Below are 23,941 nucleotides of genomic sequence, written 5' to 3' on the forward strand. Positions count from 1 at the left end.
ATCCGGCAGAGATCAAATGACATGAATACCAGCAATTATAGATCACTGTATGGCCTTCAACAATGAGAAAAACCTATACTTTGTAGTCAGTTATCAAAGGCCCAGACATGAAAAATGTGAACAAAAAACAGCCTAATTTTAACAATACAATTTACGAAAAACAATTATGACAGACGTGAACCAACGACAACCACTGAGAAGTTTACTTTCTATATCCCATTTAATATATGCTTATATAATTACATTGTAGTGTTTTGTAAGATTTTAAATTTTTTCAAACTCTATAGTTTGTGTTAAATATGGAAGAGTCATTAATAAACATTTGATAATTAATTCATTTGTTTTGACTCATACTTGTTTCTTCAATAACTGTTAATGTCTGACATTTTTTATAATAGCATGCCTTCTATTAGTTAATTATTTCGACATGTTAGTGTCTCATGGTCAGTGAAAACTACTTTAGAAAAAAGAGCATGAAGAGGTCTTAGGCTAAAATGTCTTGAAATAATAAAATGCAGAATAACAATATTATAAAACAGTAAATATTCTGAAGTAGTTTTGATGGTCTAAATGTTGTTTACTTTTGTTGAATATTGTAATATTATGTAATTTTGAGAGAAAATAATAAAATTTAAAGAAAAATAAGTTGTCTCTGTCAATTCTAAGCATATTCTGATACCTCTAGGTATCTCCTTTCTTATCCATCTAAGAATTGGATGTAAATAGCAGATCTATATATAAAAATAAAAAGATGCGGTATGATTGCCAATGAGACAACTCTCCACAAGAGACCAAATGACATCTAACAGAAGTTAACATCTATGGGTCACAGTATGGCCTTCAACAATGAGCAAAACCCATACCTCATAGTCGGCTATAAAAGGCCCCGAAATGACAAATGTAAAACAATTCAAACGAGAAAACAAATAGCCTGATTTATGAATAAAATAATGAAAGAAAAACAAATATGATATACAGCAACAAACAACAACCACTGAATTGGGATAGGCACATACAGAATGTGGCGGGGTAAAACTAGTTTGGAGGTGCCAACCCTCCCCTATAGTTCTCCCTGTATAATTTATTTCCAACTTGTTTAGAGCTGGATATATTGTATAGACACTAAAGTTAACTATCAGTAAGGACCTATGTTGACCATTAGTCATAGATATATAGATCTGTTTTTGGTCGCATTGTTGATATTCTATTTCACAGAACAGGAACAGGGTAATGGGCAAGCGCAACTGTTTGAAAAAGAAAAGTTAATGATTTTGAGTACATTAGCGTATATCTATTGATTTTTTTACTGTTATTGCAGACTTCGTCCCCATATTAAATATAAACACATATGAAAAAGCCCAAGCCAAGATAATTAGAACTGAGGGTAAGATTTCCAGTCCTTGACAAGGAGTGTCAGTTTCGGAGACAATAGACAATTTTAACCAGGGAGTCTGTGATTTTCATATTTTGTATTTTTTCCTGTATTTTGATTCTTTTTCATACAGGTTTAAGATCAAATGGATAAAAAACAGTTAAAAAGTCAGGAAAGATGTGTAAATTATGCCCCTTTATAGCTTGCTGTTCGGTGTGAGCCAAGGCTCCGTGTTGAAGACCATACTTTGAACTATAATGGTTTACTTTTATAAATTTTGACTTGGATGGAGAGTTGTCTCATTGTCACTCATACCACATCTTCTTATATCTATCTTTGCCAGGATTTGGTCAATAGCAACCACATGGGTGTTAACAAACAAAAATCTTCCTTCCAAGGAGTCTTTCCATTATCAAGTTCCCATGGAAAACAAGCTTCCCCACAGACCTTCAATAAGTAATACATCATAACAAAAACAATAAAATCGGAAATAGCAACCATATAATGTGCAATTAAAAAAAAACTGATATTTTACTATTTTATATGAAAACATACATTAACTCAAAATATCACAAAAGATCACTCAATCTAAGTCAAACTGCAATGTTCAACATAAACAATAAATTGCAACATATAAATCATGAGAAAAAACTTTTAAAATCTTCGTTTTTTGCTTGTTGTAAAGGTCATTCTGTTTCCACCAGGTGGGGCAGTTTCTCTTTCTTCAAGTTCTGATACTTGTTCTTTCAATAGACGAACCTCTCTTTCATACTCGTTTTTCATGTGTTGTAATTTCATTCGGAATATTTCCTGATTTGTTGATGACCCATGTGCTGTTGAACTTGGTATTTTTTGTCGAAGTTTTGCCAGTTTACCTTCATATTCCATAGACACTCTAACAATCTCAGCTTCAGATTCCCTACTAGATATTTGTAATTTTTCTTTCAATTCTTCTACTTCTGAATTCTTTTTTCTTAAGGAAATTTCATTTCTCTCTTTCTCATTTTCTAATAAAATTTTCATTGAATTTCTAACCCCTTCTTTCTGTTTTTCATTATCAATAGTTATTTCCTCTATAATTCTTAAATGTTGTCTTTCTTTCTCATCCATCTTTAAATTTGAATCTTCAATATCTGCTTTTAGCCTCTCTAAATTAGCTTTAACTTCCCTGTTTTCCTCCTCAACATCACAAATCCTATGTAAACTTTTATGTGTAGAATCCAGAACAGTTTGTAAATGGTCAATTTGATTCTCAAGCTCTTCATTTTTAGACACAAGCTTTTGTTTATCATGAGAAAGTGTATTAACATCCTCCACTAGTTTTGACTTCTCCTTCATCAAACTTTCGATAAAATTTTGCCAGTGATCAAAAGATTTCTGAAAGTCATCTAAATCATTACTACCGACACTTTTTCTTTTCACTGGCTCTGTCCAAGTTTCAGCCAATTGTATTTTCTCCATTATATCTGAAACAGAAAATTTTAAGAACTTTTAATATGTGCTCATAAAAACAATGGTCAAAGTTGAGTTTGATTATTGGAGTACCCTTGAATAAATATGTGCTTGTGCATCAACAGACAAAAAGTTCTCTAAAACTGAGAAACATACAGTTAGAGTTTATTATTTTAATTTTTTCCTCTCATTCTCAGTTGATTATTTTGTGAGTAAATGTATCATGGAGAGAATGACCATGTGTCATAATGCATGTACCTTATTTAATGTTCAAATTGGCTTTTTTAAGCTCATTGTTTACAAATGAAAGGTGATGTCCGGCAAATTTCAATGAAACAGCAACCTAACAAAACAGAAAAATTAAAAAGACATCTCGAGGGTGGTATGTTGTCCTGTTTGGTATTTTTGTGATTCCTTTTATCCTTTATTGTATTAATTTAGTCAATATACAGTCTTCAACAATATATATATGGATGTACAATATTTCAAACGCCAAATTACTGGAGTCTTGTAAATGTGTGAATAAATTTAACAGAGACTGTTAAACAAATGCCATCAACACCAAATTCCACAAAATTACCAAATAAAATGACATTAAGACATATATATGACAAGAAAAAACTACTTTAAAAAAAAGAAAAAATGAAAACAACACTTTATAAATTTTACGTGTCCGAAGCAATTTGAAATCCAAGCTGTATAAGAACAGAAAAAGAAACAGTCAAAGAGTTAATATGACCAAAAGGGACCTACAAAAAATAGCCAAATCAAATCTAAGCTGTCAACTGTGCATGAGGGAGTTGAAACGTTACTGCAGAGTTTCCGAAATCTTTTTTCCCTTGGTGGTCCATGAAGAAAATCTGCTGGTCCTAACTATTATTTCTATTGCATAATACCAAAATTGTGTTGGTCCTTTGCAAAATTTTGGTGGTCAAAACCTTCGGACCATCACTTTTCCAGAACTCTTTATAATTTATAAACGGACAATTTTAGACAGGTTTGCAAAGTTCGTTACTTCAGTGGTTCTAAAGGCTTTGAAAAATCAATTGGACATTTGGTCCAGTGAAACATTCTTCTTAATTGGACCAGATTCTTTTTACAGGACATTTACACCTATGATTTGGACAAAATTAATAATTTTACTGGTCATTTGGTCGAGTAATGCATATCACTTAACTGGACCAAACCAATTTTCACTGCGACCTTAGGAATGACTGTTACTTGAGACAGGCACATATATATGTGGTAGGGTTAAAGTAACTTTTGAGTTCTCAATGCCCCTTATATAATCTCAATCAGTGGACTTAAACTTAACAAAAGAACATACAATATGAAAAAAGATCAGTACAATTACCGATACACCAAGTTTTGTGTCCAAGTTCAGTTTCCATAAACCGGGTGTAAGCCACAGTAAGGATGCATCTAGTGGAGCATGACAACTTCTTACAAAAAATGTGTATAACTCTGACCTACATTTTAGATTATTTGTGTCGGAATAAGTGGCCTACAATTATCTAACTCTGTGCAAGGGTACATCTATGGTCAAAAGCACTATCCTATAAAAGGTCACTTTGACCTACATTTTATGCTTCATTGAATGACTTGTATCAAGTTAAACATCAAGATTTCATACAATCATATAACTTATGTGTAAAGATGTGTCCAAAAGAGTATATATGACAGCCTAATACAAAAAGTAGGTCTATTTACATCTAAACTGTAAGATGACTTCTTGTAGGAGTTATTGCCCTTAAATGATAAATTTTACAAACTTTTTGTAATCTGCTAAAATTAAAATAGAAAGACATACATTTTATATATCAAAATTGATAAGTAAGACAAGATCTAAAAATAATCCCTTATAAGAGTTATCACTCTTGAATGATGACTTTTACCATTTAAATTATGCCATTTTTACCTATTATTTTGAAACAATGATAGATAAAGAGAATTTTAGAGAGTAATAAAATGCCCTGCAGGCACAGATTGATAAGACTGCAGAGGTTGAACCCTGAACAGTTGGGGAAAGTATGAACACAACATTAAAGCTGGATACAGCTCTGAATTTGGATTGTGATTTAATAGTGGACTCAGCATAGGTTTCTGACACAGAATGAATGTGGTCTAAGAAATTAAAAATTTGAAATTGGACATTTACCTATTACGGTCCAATTATCAAAATCTAATTACATGGGTAGATTCAGCATATCAAAGAATCCCAAGAATTTAATTTTTGATGAAATCAAACAGTTTGATTTTGGACAATTTGGACCTCAATGTGGACCAATATGAATCATGATTCCAGGCCCAAAATCCAAAATCTAAATATGTGGTTAGATTCAGCATATCAAAGGACCCCATATATTCCATTTTTGTAGAAATCAAACGAAGTTTCATTTTGGACCCAAATTTGGACCAACTTGAAAACTGGGCCAAATCAAAAATCTTAATTTGTACATGTTTATATTCAGCATATCAAAGAACCCCAAGAATTCAATTTTTGTCAAAAATTAAAATATGTTTAATTTTGGACCCTTTGGACCTTAATGTGGACCAATTTTAAAATCAAGCCCAAAATCATAAATCTAAATACAAGAATTCAAGACTTTGAATTACACCACATTGAAATTGGTCAAGAAATAAGCAATTTATACAAAGTATTAGAAAAGTATTGTTTTTTTGGCCCCTTTTTTCTTAACTGTTAAGGCCATAACCCCAAAATTCAAACCTTCCTTTTTTGATATGGAACCTAGTGATTCAATTTCATAGAGATCCATACACTTATGGGCAAGTTATTATACTGAAACCAGAAAATCCTTGTTTTTTGGCTCTCTTTATGGCCCCTAATTCCTAAATGGTTTGGGCCATAACCCCCAAAATCAATCACAACCTTTCTTTTGAGGTATGGAACCTTGTGGTACAATTTCATACCATTATAGACCGCAAAAATTTTGGAGTCGTATAAATAAAAATGATCGACAAGGCATTAGATCTGAAAAAAGTCCACATTGCTGAAATCGTTGGTCAACTCTTTACAATAAGATAATTATAAAGTATAGACAATAAAACAGACAATTGTACAGTAAAAAAACAGGGTGACAGTGGCTTTCACATGAGAATTTAAAAATATATATAATAATAAATGGCTACAATATTCGAGTATTCTTAAATAATCATTAATTATCATGTACAAAAATATTAACATACAAAAAAAATTTAGACTTTTTTTCTGAATGAAAGACAATCATTATAAAATTGTATTTTGCAATGATTTTGATAATGAATGGTGTGCTGCTGCTCAACAGTGAGGACAGTCTTTGCAATCAACCACAGTCCCACCAGCCCAGGCTTGTAAAAATGCTGTCGGGCCTGTAAAAATCTTCTCTACAATCCAATAGAATCTAACTAAGATTTTGTAAAATTAAACTTCGGGCCTGTAGATTTAAAAGTATATCGTGAAGACTGTGAGGAGATATGATTCAGTGATATTACTGAATGCAATTTGTACAATTAAAATATCTGTTTTTTTTTTTTTTTTAGATAAGTACCTCTTAATAAGGCATAGCATGGACAAGAAAAGTCTGAAAAGAAATGGTATTCATCTTCAATTTGTTCTCTGTCTCTGTCTGGCATAAGCATAATGTTTTCTTTCAATAGCTAGGGAATGGGAACTGAGTTTAAATTTACCAAGGACTGATCTGTCAGATTTTGTTTAATAAATAATTAATATCAATATAAGGGGGTTGTTTCTCAACTTTTTTATATGAATATTATGAAAAAAAAAAAATAGCTTTTCACATTTTTGGATTGAACAGTTCGAGTTTTGGAGAGCCAGATCAATGATCATTTGTTGGATATTATATGAGTTAGTGCCCTTACATGACAATTTTTACTATTTTTTTGCGTTTTTGCCAATTATCTTGAAAACTATAATAGATAGATAATAAAATGGGCGCAGCTTGATACAACCGCAGAGGTGGAACCCTGAACAGTTGGGGCAAGTATGGACACAACATTCAAGCTTGATACAGCACTGAATTTGGATTGTGATTAAATATTTGACACAGCATAGGTTTCTGACACAGAATGAATGTGGTCTAAGAACTTAAAAAAATTTAATTTACCTATTCAAACCATATCATTATTATTTGCTTTTATATATAAATCAGAAATAACCAATTTAAAATGGAAAATTTTAAAGAAAAAAAGGAAAAAAAGGGAAAAAAATCCCTCCCCCAAATTTTTTGAACCCCCTTATGATTCATTACCCCCAAACCCAATCCCAACCTTCCCTTTGTGGTATGGTACCCAGGTGCAGTACAAATTCAGAGAGATCCATACACTTGAACACAAGTTATTGTCTGGAAACTAGAAAAATGCTTGTTTTTTGGCCCCTTTTTGGCCCCAAATTCCTAAATGTTTAAGGCAATTACCCCCAAACTCAAACCCAGCTTTCCCTTTGTGATATGGAACCTTGTAGCACAATTTCATAAAGATCCATACACTTACACACAAGTTATTGTCCTGAAACTAGAAAAATGCTTGTTTTTTGCCCCTTTTTTGCCCCTAATTCCTAAAATTTTAAGGGAATTACCCCAAAATCAATCCCAGCCTTCCCCTTGTGGTATGGTAGGTTGCAGTACAATTTCAGAGAGATCCATACACTTGAACACAAGTTATTGTCTGGAAACTAGAAGAATGCTTATTTTTGGCCCCTTTTTGGTCCCTTATTCTTTAATGTTTTTGGGCAATTACCCCCAAACTCAATTCCAGCTTTCCCTTTGTGATATGGAACCTTGTAGTACAATTTCAGAAAGATCCATACACTTACACACAAGTTATTATCATGAAACTAGAAAAATGCTTGTTTTTTGCCCCTTTTTTGGCCCCTAATTCCTAAAATTTTGAGGCAATTACCCCCAAAATCAATCCCAGCATTTCCTTTGTGATATGGAAACTTGTGGTATAATGTCAGAGAGATCCATACACTAACACACAAGTTATGTCTGGAAGTTACAAAAATGCTTATTTTTGACCCCTTTTTGGCCCCTAATTCCTTAACTGTTGGTACCATAACCTACGAAAATCAATCCCAACCTTCCTTTTGTGGTATTGAACCTGATGGTAAAATTTCATAGAGATCCATTCACTTAAACTAAAGTTAGAGTGCGAAAACCAATGTGTCTTTTGACGACGACGATGACGACGACGACGCCAACGTCATATACCAATATTCGACCGCAAAATGTTTTTGCGGTCGAATAAAAAATTTTAAAAAGCAAAACATATCAGCAAGACAAGATCTGCAAATAGGTCAGCATTATGGGTCATTATCAAAAAACATGCAAATTTCGATGAAGTAATATTTGGAAAAACGATGTCATTGTTTAAAACATTTAAATGTGTCCCTCTATTCTATAGTATGGTAGCAACTATTTTCAGAAATATGCAATGGGAAAAATGAAGGGTTCCTTCAATTTCAACAATTTTAGGTCATCCTTTGATAGAATCGTGTCAATGGTGTTACCAATTAAAACATGCATTTAGGTACTAAATATTATTGTTAAACATTAAACAACTGTTCCAATTTGTTGTTAAGGTTTAAATTACTACTTATTGACATTATTCCTCTAGCTATACATTCTTTTTAAACATAAATTTCAGATTACATTGTCGTAAACAAGTTGGCTGTCCTAATTATGGCTGTTGTAAATACTAAAAAATACACTTAAATTGAATATATGTATAATGTATAAGATGAAATGATAAGAATATGCTTAATCCTTCGTATACAACATAAAAACGCTTTCATTTATGAATCAAAATTAAAAAGTATCGCATTTTTATATAGTAACAACACTGACTCTTCAGTAACTCCAATGACACAAAAGTATCACCATTGACAACACATTTCAAAATTTACTTTTATTAAGTACTGAACACAAAACAGAGAACACTGAGCAAATGAAAAAGAAGAAAAAAATAATTCTTAGGCTTAAAAATCTCAAATTATATAACATATTAAATATCAATAACTAAAAATGTCAGTAGTGTTACTAAATAGTGTCATTGGTGTTACCAGCATACACCAGTTTTTGAAAACTTTGTATATGTAATACATGATATATTGTTAAATAAGTATTGTTTGTTATAAATAATATGATGTTTCGCTTGTTAAACATGAAAGAAACACCAAAAAATGCTGATTGTCATACTGTAAATTCAGAAATTATTGCGTGCATTTATTATTGCGATTTTGTCATTTTAGACTAAAATGCGATTTTAATTTTTGCGATAATGAGAAAAATCCTGTTTAATTCATACAACAAATTTCAAAATGCGAGTTTAAATTATTGCGATTATAACCCTGTCGCATTTTTCGCAATAATAAAAACATCGCAATAATTTCTGAATTTACAGTAATATATTCAGTGGTGTTACTTAAAGCTGGTCAACGGTGTTATTTTATTAAAATGGTCTCACCATTGACAGTAACACCATTGATTTTCAGGTGTATTTTAAGGTTTAGTTACAAAATAAGGGCTCCATTCCCCTATTTTATATGGCGTTCCTGGTGCATGTTTCTACAATCAATATATTTCATAATTCAAAGTTCAGGAATTTAAAAAAAAAAAGATTTTTATAAGGGTACACCATGGACACTATTTTCAATTACGATATAGCTTGTACTTACTTTTAATATTTTTTTACTAAATTTTCAACATAAATGTTTGTTTTCTTTTGCATAACATGCTAACAGGTAACATTGCTAAGGGAGAAACTATTGTTAATGCTGAAATATTGAGAAAGATAACTCTTACCCTACCAATTTGTCTTTTGGTTACACCATTGACTTAAAAAATGAGACTTTTCCTTTTGGTTAAATTTTTTATTATAAAACCAACATACACCTTCCAAATCATTAAAAAAATGTTTGTATGTATCAAATGCAATAAAAAGTGATAATTTCTAATAACAAATGATATGAATAATAGCCCTATTTCAGGTCTGAAGGGATTTATAGTAAAAAATAACAGTTGATTCTGGCTATATCCAAGGGTTTGAGAAAAAATTAAGAATGTTTTTATAACATTTCATACTGTAAACTGTGTATAGTGTATCACAAAACATTCATATCTTTCATATGCAATAGTTATTTTGATACATTTTGATATAGTTTCATGTCTTTTGACCTGAAAAGACCAAATAACATAGTTTTGCATGTTTTTTTGATAATGACCCATATGTAGATGAATTTGTAATTTGTCTTTGAAAAAAATCATGGCTTAAATGATGATTTTGACCCTTTTTTGTGTTTATCATTTCTAATTCTGGTATAGATTCAAGATTCCAATCATATTCATACACACACAAAAAAAAGTCAAAATACAACAATTTGACAATAATTTAAATTTAATTACCATAGGTAAGATACACGTTAGAAGCATTTACTGATCAATGATTAGGGAAACACTTGATAATATTGATTCTTTCAGTTAATTATAATGCAAGCTTTTTTCTATTATATGTATGCCAAGGATTTGGAGTTCTTCAAGTATGCAGACGATTTTTTTCTGAGCAGACATAAAATACCATCTTGAAGTTCTAGTGCTATTTCTGTCTTATTTAAAACACTTCGATAACCATGAATCGGGATTTCCCTTGTGGTGTAATATCTAAAAATAATTACTGGATGCATTGATTGGTCAGTTGAAGACACTCCTACACTGCGGTAAAACCGGAACTTGTGAAAAAGGTGTTAACCACTGGACTGGTCAGAACAAAGTCAAAGAAGTTCAACCTCGACAAGGTAAACAGCTTAGTTAACATTGGCAGTAATTATCATTGACTTGAATGTCTGACATCATAATGACACATTGCAAAATGAAACCGAAAGTTACAGGGGCACCGGTCCAGAGGCAGAGAGTTGGGCTTTCCACAGGGGTTTGTTACAAATTATTTGCCGGGTTTACTATCCATACGAACCCCGAAAAAAACCCCGAAAAAATCACTTTTTCGGGGTTCGTATGGTATTACGTACATGGGGGGACATATACCTCATTACCTGCCTCCCCATGCCGCTAAAGTTATATTTGCTTAAGAGCAACAAAAACATCTATTTCCATAACACGTTTATTTCAAAGAGACAGATAACATCACATCAAATATGCATCATCATCATACAAAGGGACACAACTCTCACGACTTAACTACAAAACACATACGACCATACAATACATATACATGTATATAACATCCCGCCCCCAAAAAGAAAATTTCCCAAATTTTATCAAAAAGGTGTATGTGTTTTATCCATATACAATTTCAAGAAGAAGAAAAATTGCACTAAAATTCAAACTATATAATCACTTCCGTATAAGACTAAAATCAGTTTCCAAATAATCTTTGTAAATAAATTTATAATAACTGAAATGTTCGTGGCTGACCAGTTCTCACATCCAGCATCCATTGGCATACACACCAGTATCAACAATGCAGAAAAATCCGAACGTCTGGCATCTCGATCTCCCCCTTAGGACTTTATGCACACATTACGTCCATTCAACAACACAAAAAAAAAATGCATTTGATACATTTACTCAGTCTACTAAATGGAAAATACTAGAATGTTGTGATAGATAATCATCAGAGACCTTTAACTCTTAAAAAAAATGGTAAATATTACATCAATGAAACACTTCATAAGTAACATATGTCAGTAAAAGAAAATACAACTAATTCTCCCTCTCTAACATGTCCAATCTCTCATACTTCACGCTCACAAAAATAAAATAAAGATGAAACAAATGAAAAGCTCCAGAAATGTCAATATCAACCTAGGTTTTATTAATGACTATTATCCCATCGCTACTGACAATCCGCTGTCAAATCAGTCCAACTGTTAACAGAAATGTTGTGTATAAACAATACACTCATACCAGATAATTCATAGAAAAATCCTTGAGACAAAATTGAATTCATAATTAATATTCGAAATAAGTCCGTGTTTGTCCTTGTAACTGGGTAGCGTACGACGAGATAAATCTCACACGTACCGTCTGCAGTAGAATTTAAATAGTTCAAAACTGTAACACATTTTCCCTGCTAAATCCTAAATACACATATAGGTCAAGCTGATTAGTTACTAAAGATAATGCCAATTACTAAGCAACTATATTCCAAGTACTGTAAGATGATAGGCCGGGACGTCACATGACACATGCTACAGTTTTCTGCACACATAAACATACACAGCTGTATTTCTTGATGTTAGACCAACGCCAAATTGCGGTTAAAAGTTTAATTGTTTGTGTCTAAATTTCGATCGCGTCCAACAGTCCAAATGATAATTAAAGTTCAGATGACAATAAACAATTGCGAAATACTTTTGATATTAATATGCATGTACAATGTAGTTTAAAAACAGTTCCTTAAATTTTACCGTTTTCTTTTGTTGACGAAAACTCCCATGGTGACTTCTGAATATTGGCTAAATCCAAATTAAAAACATCAAAATTTAACATAAAATCCAAAAATTGGTTCCAGTGTCAACTGCATGGTACTGCTATACTCCACTGAACAAAATTCCAAGATTTCAACGTGGTCAAAATTTAATAATGGCGCCGCCAGCCTCGTGGTCTAGACTTTTAGAAAGTTGATTCTTCATCTTTGGGGACAGCTCACATAAAATACACTCAAAGGGACAGTTTTGAAGTCCTCCACCATATTACGTACATGGGGGGACATATACCTGCCTCCCCATGCCGCTAAAGTTATATTTGCTTAAGAGCAACAAAAACATCTATTTCCATAGCACGTTTATTTCAAAGAGACAGATAACATCACATCAAATATGCATCATCATCATACAAAGGGACACAACTCTCACGACTTAACTACAAAACACATACGACCATACAATACATATACATGTATATAACAATGGATAGTAAACCCGGTAAATTGTAACAAACCCCTGTGGGATTTCCTCAAATTTTCTAGTCCAAATTATAATTAAGCTCACAGAAAACAATTAAAATAGCCTTTCTAGACGTCACATAATTATTTGGACTACAAATTTTCTGTCGCTGTATTTTTCAACAAACCCCATTTTTAGCTCACCTGACCTGAAAGGTCAAGTGAGCTTTTCTCATCACTTTGCGTCCGTCGTCCGTAAACTTTTACAAAAATCTTCTCCTCTGAAACTACTGGGCCAAATTTGACTAAACTTGGCCACAATCATCATTAGGGTATCTAGTTTAAAAAATGTGTCCGATGACCCCGCCAACCAACCAAGATGGCCGCCATGGCTAAAAACAGAACATAGGGGGTAAAATGTAGATTTTGGCTTATATCTCTGAAACCAAAGCATTTAGAGCAAATCTGACATGGGGTAAAATTGTTTATCAGGTCAAGATCTATCTGCCCTGAAATTTTCAGATGAATCGGACAACCCGTTATTGGGTTGCTGCCCCTGAATTGGTAATTTTAAGGAAATTTTGCCGTTTTTGGTTATTATCTTGAATATTATTATAGATAGAGATAAACTGCAAACAGCAATAATGTTCAGCAAAGTATGATCTACAAATAAGTCAACTTGACCAAAATGGTCAGTTGACCCCTTAAGGAGTTATTGCCCTTTATAGTCAATTTTTAACCATTTTTCGTAAATTTTTGTAATCTTTTACAAAAATCTTCTCCTCTGAAACTACAAAGACAAATTTAACCAAAATTGTCCACAATCATCATTAGGGTATCTAGTTTAAAAAATGTGTCCGATGACCCTGCCCGCAAACCAAGATGGCCGACATGGCAAAAAAATAATACATAGGGTAAAATGCAGTTTTTGGCTCATATCTCTGAAACCAAAGCATTTAGAGCAAATCTGATGGTATAAAATTGTTCATTAGGTCAAGATCTATCTGCCCTGAAATTTTCAGACCAATCAGGCAACATGTTGTTGGGTTGCTGCCCCTGAATTGGTAATTTTAAGAAAATTTTGCAGCTTTTGGTTATTATCTTGAATATTATTATAGATAGAGATAAACTGTAAACAGCCATAATGTACAGCAACGTTAGATCTACAAATAAGTCAACATGACCAAAATTGTCAATTGACCCCTTAAGGAGTTATTGCCCTTTATAGTCAATTTTTTACAATTTTCATAAATTTTGTAAATTTTTGTAAATTTTTACAAAATATTTTCCACTGTAACTACTGGGCCAAGTTCATTATAGATAGAGATAATAGTAAGGAGCAAGAATGTTCAGTAAAGTAAGATCTACAAACACATCACCATCACCAAAACACAATTTTGTCATGAATCCATCTGTGTCCATTGTTTAATATGCACATAGACCAAGGTGAGCGACACAAGCTCTTTAGAGCCTCTAGTTCGGGGTTCCCATGGATAGTAAACCCGGCAAATAGTAACAAACTTTGTGGTATATGTATGTGAACTCAAAGAAAAGGTATTGTCGAATTTACCAACTTCAATGTTTGTTATATTAATATTGCCAGCCTTAATGCCTTGTGAAAATGAAAAAAGAAATTTTCATGGGATGTGTGCAGTGTTTTTTCAAAGTTTTGAGAGTCATTTTTGTATTATTTAATATTTCCTTGTATTATGGGTTTTCGTGCTATTTAGAATTGACATCACAATTTCCATTAAAAATTAGCATGCATAGTGCGAAACCTTACTGAAAAAATTAGCCTCCTGCAAATATTTGCTTCAAGTCTGCTGCAGACTTGCAGCAAACATTTGATAGGCATTTACAGCAAGCTTGCTGCAACTGTGCGGCAAGTCTGCCGCAAACAATTTACCATGCAAATGAGTGTTCGCTGCAGATCAGCGGCAAACATTTATATGCAAATTAATCTTTTTCCTGCGTGTTTGCTGCAATTACTCAAACACCATCAACATGTTCAATATTGAGCACCAAATTTCAAATTTTAACTTCCAGGAAGTTACCAGTAGGCAATTATTGCTCAGTCATTTAATGTAATTCTTGCAATGTTCTTGCAAACATTAAGAATGGTCAAAGATTTCTACAATCTAGCTGTGAACATCCTTATATTCTAAATTTTGCTGCAATCTTACTAAGAACATAATTGTTTCTGCGAACTTGCAGCAAGCTTGCAGCAAAAAGCTGCAAACATCTGCAAACATTATTTCCAGGTTTCCTGCAAACTTTTTGTTTGCAGCAAATCTGCAGCAGACCTGCTGCAGATCTGCAGCAAACATTTCAGTTCTAGATTTGAGGATGAAGAGATGAAAATTTATCTGAAAGATCAATTAGATAACAGAGTCGTCAGACCATCCACATACATGTAATTCATATGACGTGCGAAAACATATGATCTGACAATTTGTATTAATTTAATTCTTTTCTCATTTAAAGTTAAGCTTAGTTTTTCCTGTTTGAAATTTGTGTCCCCATTTCTTTCTTCAGCAGTTATTACCCAATAGTCCTACATCATTTACATACAGTTTTAAAAAGAAGCCAATAATTTGCAGAAAGCGTTTCTGACAACTTTCCATTTTAGCGAACTTCCATTTTAGCCCCAGTCAAAGGGTGTTCTGTTGCCTCCAACTTTAGCACTATAACTGTCAGTGTAACATATGTAAGTCTTGCTTGAAGTGGTCATCTTGTTGTTATCTGAAGGTTCAGTTTAGAAATAAGAAGATGTTGTATGATTGCCAATGAGACAACTCTCCCATCAGTGCCCAAATGACGTAAAAGTTAACAACTTTAAGTCACTGTATGGCCTTCAACAATGAGCATCATGATCATCATAAATAGCTTCTGTTGGTACTGAAGATAAAGTGTCCTGAGATGAATTGAAAAGATCTCCAATCTGCAATGCTTAAGCACAGTCGCCTGGAGATCTTCAGGCGACTGTGGCTTAAAGTGGCACTAGCTGTCAAATTCATGTTCACCGATTTGACTCAAATTCTCATATTTGATTTATAACAATGTAAAACATTTATCCAAATTATAAAAAAGTCTAAAATAAACAATATTCCGGGCATGGGCTCGATAATATGTAGCTTTGTTTCGTGTGTATTTTAGTCTAGACACCATCTAATTAACTGTCGAGTTGACCCCCGAAGACCTCCAATTGCCATATAAGTGATATAAACATAAATAAAGATATAAATAGATAGCAGACGCGTGCATTTGGATTTTTCTATGTCTGTTTAATTTCATATTATAGATTAAAAATATATGTTAATCGTAGTTTTTACCTGTATAAGAATGATTTTTTGTGGATCGAACCAGTCAATCAAATTATTTACCTTTGTTTCACTTTCAATGTTGACATTCTTTTCCTTTAAATAATTGAACACGCACAATGCATGCGGTATCCATCTCTAGCCAAGGGGTTAAATTGAAGTTCACATGAATACGGATTCAATGAGGTCGAATTATTCACTTGCAAGTGAACAATTCATCCTCAATGTTTCTTAGCTTATTTTGACAAAATTGAACCATAATGGCTGCTAAAAGCGATATATTATTTCACTATTTCACTTTCATTAATGATTGAACAAAAAAAATCATATTTTATATTTTTTATATATCTCGTAGCTAGTGCCCCTTTAAGGCTCAGTAAAGTCTGTCATTTTAATTTATAAAGAAATGTGGATAGGCTTATAATTTATTGTTCATCTGGTACTTCAGCAAGAAGATATATTATATTATTGAAGATACCAGGTAGTAGTTTAAAGTTATCAGTTATCAGTTTATATTTCCTTAAAACATAGGTCAGTCAGACATCAGCCAGAACAAAATGATAGAACTACTTTTTATACAACCGCAAAAAAATTTTGTGGTCGTATATTGGTTAAGGTTAAGGAATTAGTTTATGGATCTCTCTGACATTGTACCAAAGGGTTACATACCACAAAGGGAATGCTGGGATTGATTTTGGGGGTAATTGCCTCAAAATTTTGGGAACAAGGGGCCAAAAAAGGGGCAAAAAACAAGCATTTTTCTAGTTTCATGACAATAACTTGTGTGTAAGTGTATAGATCTTTCTGAAATTGTACTACAAGGTTCCATATCACAAAGGAAAAGCTTGAATTGAGTTTGGGGGTAATTGCCCAAAAAGTTTAGGAATAAGGGGCCAAAAATAAGCATTTTTCTAGTTTCCAGACAATAACTTGTGTTCAAGTGTATGGATCTCTCTGAAATTGTACTGCAAGGTACCATACCACAAAGGAAAGGCTTGGATTGATTTTGGGGGTAATTGTCTCAAAAGTTTAGGAATTAGGGGCCAAAAAGGGGCAAAAATCAAGCATTTTTCTAGTTTCAGGACAATAACTTGTGTGTAAGTGTATGGATCTTTCTGAAATTGTACTTCAAGGTTCCATATCACAAAGGGAATGCTGGGATTGATTTTGGGGGTAATTGCGTCAAAATTTTAGGAATTAGGGGCCAAAAAAAGGGCAAAAAACAAGCATTTTTCTAGTTTCATGACTATAACGTGTGTTCAAGTGTATGGATCTTTATGAAATTGTACTACAAGGTTCCATATCTCAAAGGGAATGATGGGATTGATTTTGGGGGTAATTGTCTCAAAATTTTTTATGAATTAGGGGCCAAAAAAGGGGCAAAAAACAAGCAGTTTTCTAGTTTCATGACAATAACTTGTGTGTAAGTGTATGGATCTTTCTGAAATTGTACTACAAGGTTCCATATCACAAAGGGAAAGCTGGAATTGAGTTTGGGGGTAATTGCCCAAAACATTTAGGAATAAGGGGCCAAAAAGGGCCAAAAATAAGCATTTTTCTAGTTTCCAGACAATAACTTGTGTTCAAGTGTATGGATCTCTCTGAAATTGTATTACAAGGTACCATACCGCAAAGGGAATGCTGGGATTGATTTTGGGGGTAATTGCCTCAAAAGTTTAGGAATTAGGGGCCAAAAAGGGGCAAAAAACAAGCATTTTTCTAGTTTCAGGACAATAACTTGTGTGTAAGTGTATGGATCTTTATGAAATTGTACTACAAAGTTCCATATCACAAAGGGAAAGCTGGGTTTGAGTTTGGGGTTAATTGCCCTTAACGTTTAGGAATTAGGGGCCAAAAAGGGCCAAAAATAAGCATTTTTCTAGTTTCCAGACAATAACTTGTGTTCAAGTGTATGGATCTCTCTGAAATTGTACTGCAAGGTACCATACCAAAGAGGGAAGGCTTAGATTGAGTTTGGGGGTGATGAATCATAAGGGGGTTCAAAAAATTTGGGGGGAGGGATTTTTTTTTCCTTTTTTTTTCTTTAAAATTTTCCATTTTAAATTGGTTATTTCTGATTTATATGTAAAAGCAAATAATAATGATATGGTTTGAATAGGTCAATTAATAATTTATAAGTTCTTAGACCACATTCATTCTGTGTCAGAAACCTATGCTGTGTCAAATATTTAATCACAATCCAAATTCAGTGTGTATCAAGCTTGAATGTTGTGTCCATACTTGCCCCAACTGTTCAGGGATTCGACCTCTGCGGTCGTATCAAGCTGCGCCCAGCGGAACATTTTATTTTTTGTGACAAGCTCTCTTTACTGTAGGAAACACGGGTACATGTTTCTGAAAAAAATACCTATCGTGTATAATTGGTTTTAAATCAAGGTTATTATTCTCCATTAGGAACAATTACGAGTTTTCAAAGTGATAACAATTTAAATTTTGGTATTTAGGTTTTTCATTAAATTTTAGAATGTAAAAATTGTACTCATAATTTATGGATAATGAAATTTCTTTCTAGATGAAACTTATTTATATTTTTCAAGACTTCCCATGTAGAAGCTCAGAAAACTACAATCCTTCATTCAGCCATACTTTTTTTTTAACAACATTAGTGAAAATAAAAATCTTTGCTTACAAAAAGTTACATTTACCATGTTTACAATGAATTTAAAGTACAACTGTCACCTTAAAAATGTCTTTTTGAAATATGAAGATATCATTTTTTTCTCACAGTAAACCCCTGATTTAAGAAAGTAATGCCTCTCTTGGGGAACTTTTTGCGTGAACCCCTGAGGGTTCACGCATATAAATTAGTTAGAAATATAGTCTATGGAGGAATATTCGGAAGCTAAATTATTGTTCATTCGGAACACCTATTAATCTTATCTGTATTAGCTTCCTGCAATTAAGAGCACCTCCATACGGGGTATCTAAGATATTTAAAACATGACAAAAAAGAATTTTCACAGATCACTAATTCACTTATCTGATATATGATAATAAACAATCTATAGATCCTTTTCAAACATGTATATTTATTGTAAAGCTACATTTTATGCACTGACTTGAGCAAAGTTGACAGTTGTACCCTTTGATAAACAAGTGAAAGATAAATGGTCAAGATTTAATTATAACGACCTATGCATATGGTATCAAACATCTGTGTATAGATATTCACAGAGAGATATTTTAAAATAGTGCTGTGGCTTCTACATAATGAGTTATAGTTGGCTTTGGGATTTGATTTGTAACAATAAAATCATTATGCATACTTGTCATTTTGACAAATCAGATAAAAAAAATCTGTATCAACTGAAAATAAAACAAGTAAAATATTAAAAGACTATTCGTTAATATACATTTTTTACAACTTTTACTGTTTCCTTTTTACAGTATTCTCTATCAATTAAGTTATCTTGTAATCTAATTAATTGTTTATTTAATTGATTGATGTCACTATTATTTCTTATATTATTCACACACTGTAAATTAATACTCTTAAATTTATGTGTCACAGTGTTTTGGATGTGCACTAGTGATTGCAGGTAAATATTGATACGTTTCTGTGTTTTTAATATACGTGACTTAACATCAAGAATTCCATTACTATGGAATCGATCACCTTTGTACACTTCGGTATCTAAATAGGGGTAGTATAAAAAAAAAGGGGGGGGGGGGGGGGTCTGAACACGGAAACACGTGAAATAACAAATCGCAAAAACGTTGCACGGAAAAAAACACTCTGGAAAAACGAAGCCATTGGAACTTATCTAAGATTTTAATGAATAGGACAGACAGATGCAGATCTGTGCATTTTGGTGAAAATATACCACCCATGAGCGCTCCTATAATGCATTCTTTTTTGACCTCATATGTGACTTTATTTTATTAATGGAATCTTTTTATCTTGAATGTAAAAGTTATGCCTCTTCAATAATGGTTTTATAATTTGATCAAGTAAGTATCTCTGGAGGGAGAGTTGCATTTATTGATGATTGGTTGGTAACGAACATTAATGTGTCCTGGTAGCTGACCAGTTCGCAATGCCTCTTTACTTATTTCTAGATTAATTTTATGGAAGAAGGTACATGTGTCCCCCATGTTTTGAATCATTATTATTCTTTAAGAAATTATATGTCTGGGAATCTTTTTTTTTCCCTCATTGCTTTATATTTAACACTTCTCTCAACATGCCAAAATTGTAATGATTTACAATAAAAAGAAAATATTATCTTCCACACACATGACCATGCAAACACTGATATAATTTCTTATTCAGTTGAATTAATAATTAGAATAAAAAAGTTCTAAGGTTCACGCATTGTCTTTTTTTTTTTAAATAGCAACTTGTTTAATCAGTTTTATCATCTAATTTCCTTTTCAAATAAACAAAATAGGGATTGTTAATGTTGTTTATCTTTTATGTCAACTGAATTGTACCATTGTACAAAATGTGTACATTATAAAAATGTTTTTGTTGTGGTAAGAATTTTGTTGTAAATTAACACATAAAATCTGCACTTTTATCTCAATACATTTAAACTGAGAAAACTCATCCATATAAATTTGATTATGTAAACAGTGACTTGTCATAACCAGTACCACATGAGAAATCCAATTGAGGTAAATAGGTAAGTTGGTTGTGAAATCCCCATTTCTATTTTTAGACATTATTGTATTGCACCATTGCTGACTAAGGTCAATTAATTGTTGGTGCCAGCATTTTTGATAGGCATAAATTGGAGAGCTTGTATGTGAGTAAACATTTAAAACAATTTTTAGATGGTAGCTATACACATTTATTCTTACTGTTAAAAGTTAATAATGTAGACAAGCATATAGCATTTGACCTTAAGAAGGAGTATTCTGTAGGATAGAGTGACTTTTTGTAAGTTTAGTTATTTTTTAACAAATTTTAGTAGGAAAATTGAAAAAAACTTAAATTTAGATGTGTTATTTACTTACAAGATTTTTGAATTTCTTCATGTTAAGAAAAACATGAATTCAATACCAGATTTCTTTGATAAAAGTTACTGTAACAATTTTTAGACAAAATAAAACTGCATGTGTTATACAACTTTTCTCAAGCTGAATAATTGCTGAAGGTGAACCACTCTAAAATTCATCATCAGATGTACAAAACAATTTAGCCTGCAGACAGAAAATGTTTTTTTTTTATACATATATCTTTTTTTTCAATAAGGCCACGACATAGCTGATTTTATCCAATGAAATAATGACAAAAAATGATAACACAATGAATCAATTTAATATGAAAGGAAATAATAATCTTGACGATTTCATATTTTCTCAGCCCAATAGACTTTTAACATGTTTAACAAATAAGCAGAAGTACACACAGTTATTACACCATGATTATTATGTGTAAGCCAAAATCAATATGTATATATCCTAGTAAATAACTTGAATGCTTGGCTGGGTATATATTGATTAACTTGGGAAGGTTAAAGGGTATTTATTGTGAATAAATGTTTGGCTTGTATCCAACCAACCTGTAAATCAATTCATTACTGTCAGCATTTTTCAGGTATGCTCTTGACATAATTAATATATATTCATATATGCCCATTTTTTCACACATTTTTATCACAATGCAAAAGATGTGATGCATTTATTTTTTTTACCTTTATTCAAAACAATGAAAAGCAAGGTTCAAAATGTAGGACAAAAATTACTGCTGAATTAAGTAATGCTATTTCCTACACTGCTACTTTTGCATAGGTACTATTTATGTACTAAAAATCTGAAGTACTGCATGGAAATTTACTTTTAACATTTAGTACTATTTCTTTACTTTAAAATTATTGTAATATTTAGGTACCTGTATTTTACAGTACTTGATTGGACTAAAAATTTTGGTACAGAAATAATACCAACAGTGATCGCAATATTCCATATGTTTGAAAATCATAACTTAAAGAGATTTGAAATAGACAAACTTTTAAAATGCTGAAAATGTAATGGTGTAACCAAAAATCTGTAGTACTTAAATTTCAAGTACAAATCAAGTACTGTAAAATACAGGTACCTAAATATTACAATAAATTTAAAGTAACAAAATAGTACTGAATATTAAAAGTAGATTTCCAGTACTACAGATTTTTGGTACAGAAATAGTACCTATGCAAAAGTAGCTGTGTAAGATATATTTCACAATTTTCTTTGTTTTTTAAAATTTATGACTTCTTCTGGATGTTATAGGTTTGAAAAAGTATCATAGATACTATCTAGCCTGTCCTCTTCATTTTATGTTAATGGAATGTTATAAGTATGCAAGACCTGCAGGGCTTGAGGTCATATAGTCCAAATATATAGTATTGGACAGACGATTCTGTTGTTTAGCATGTTTAGTGATCTATAGTTTGTATAACTTTTACATCATTTGGTTTCTGGTGGAGAGTTGTGTAGGAGTGGTATCTATGATGGTTTATTATTCGGGTCTCTACCATTATGTAGGAGTAGGCTTTTACTCCTATAAGAAAAGTTTTAGATACGGGGGAAAATTGTCTCGGTTCACTAGCTCACATATAAAAGGTACTCCATTTTATAACTATAATTGTTTATTAAACATGTGATGCATCCATAATATTTCATATCAAACAGATTCACAATAATATATAATTCCAGCAATAGATGTTTATATGACAAATACAATTCTCAAAGTCAATTAAAACTGACTAAGACCTAACTCTATAATTAATTTAACTGACCGTTTAGCCTACTACTTAATATTCTAAATTTATCTTAAGTATCAAACCTTTGACCTTTTAATTACCAAATAGAAATGCTGAATTAGACAGAACATATTTATCTAAGAATCTTTTATGTCTCATGTGGTGGTCAATAACATGTGAAATAAACAATTAATTACAATTAATTACTTTTCTGAACTACTTCTACTAAAGACACTAAAATCAACATCTGTTGTTCACTAATAAAATTAAGCATGCAAATTCTTTTATCTTTAACATGAAATAATTGAAATACTGAAAATTGTTTAAAATGTAACTTTTCAATTTGTAATGTAAATTTACTCTACTATAGTTGTCTCATTGGCAATCATACCACATCTATTTATTTTTATACGACCGCAAAAAAAATTTTGGGATCGTATAATGGTATCATGTCGTCGTCCGAAGACACATTGGTTTCCGGACAATAACGTTAGTTTAAGTGAATGGATCTCTATGAAATTTTTTAAGAAGGTTCAATACCACAAAAGGAAGGTTGGGATTGATTTTGGGGATGATGGTCCCAACCGTTAAGAATTTAGGGGCTCAAAAGGGGCCCAAAACAAGCATTTTCTAGTTTCAGGATAATAACTTGTGTATAAGTATTTTGATTGCTCTGAAATTGTACCACAATGTTTAATACCACAAGTAGAAGGTTGGGATTCATTTTAGGGGTCATGGGGCCAACAGTTTAGGAATTAAGGGCCAAAAACAAGCATTTTTCTAGTTTCCAGACATTAACTTGTGTGTAAGTGTATGGATCTCTCTGACATTGTACCACAAGGTTCCATATCATAAAGGGAAGGCTGGGATTGAGTTTGGGGTTAATTGCCCAAAACATGTAGAAATTAGGGGCCAAAAAAGGGCCAAAAACAAGCATTTTTCTAGTTTCCAGACAATAACTTGTGTTTAAGTGTATGGATCTCTCTGAAATTGGACTACAAGGTTCCATACTTCAAAGGCAATGCTTCGATTGAGTTTTGTGGTTATTGCTCCAAGGGGGGTTTCAAAAAGTTGGGAGGGATTTTTTAAGGGATTCATATTTTTTTCAAAATTTTTCAAATTTCAAATTTTTGAAAAGTTTCAAGAACAAATCTTCAATTGCACAGTAT

At 32.2% G+C, this 23,941-nt stretch overlaps 2 protein-coding genes across 7 annotated transcripts in view; one reads left to right on the forward strand and one right to left on the reverse strand.

The window, feature by feature from the left end:
• Positions 1 to 1,946: 1,946 nt before the first annotated feature.
• On the reverse strand, positions 1,947 to 2,833 carry LOC127711473 (uncharacterized). Its single transcript, XM_052217547.1, has one exon. It carries the CDS (start codon positions 2,831 to 2,833, stop codon positions 2,027 to 2,029), a length of 807 nt encoding a protein of 268 aa, XP_052073507.1. The 3' UTR covers positions 1,947 to 2,026.
• Positions 2,834 to 10,497: 7,664 nt separating this feature from the next.
• LOC127711464 (major vault protein-like) overlaps positions 10,498 to 23,941 on the forward strand; it is a 31,667-nt gene continuing 18,223 nt past the window's right edge. For 3 of the 6 annotated variants that reach the window (XM_052217533.1, XM_052217529.1, XM_052217534.1), the window contains exon 1: positions 10,498 to 10,634. The gene's annotated coding sequence lies outside the window, so the exon portion shown is untranslated. Of the gene's footprint in view, positions 10,635 to 20,729; positions 20,966 to 21,600; positions 21,626 to 23,941 lie in introns of those variants that run through there. The other 3 variants (XM_052217530.1, XM_052217532.1, XM_052217531.1) reach the window with 3 other exon arrangements.

The sequence above is a fragment of the Mytilus californianus genome, unplaced genomic scaffold (assembly GCF_021869535.1).
Source record: "Mytilus californianus isolate M0D057914Y unplaced genomic scaffold, xbMytCali1.0.p SCAF_8, whole genome shotgun sequence".
NCBI lineage: Eukaryota > Metazoa > Mollusca > Bivalvia > Mytilida > Mytilidae > Mytilus > Mytilus californianus.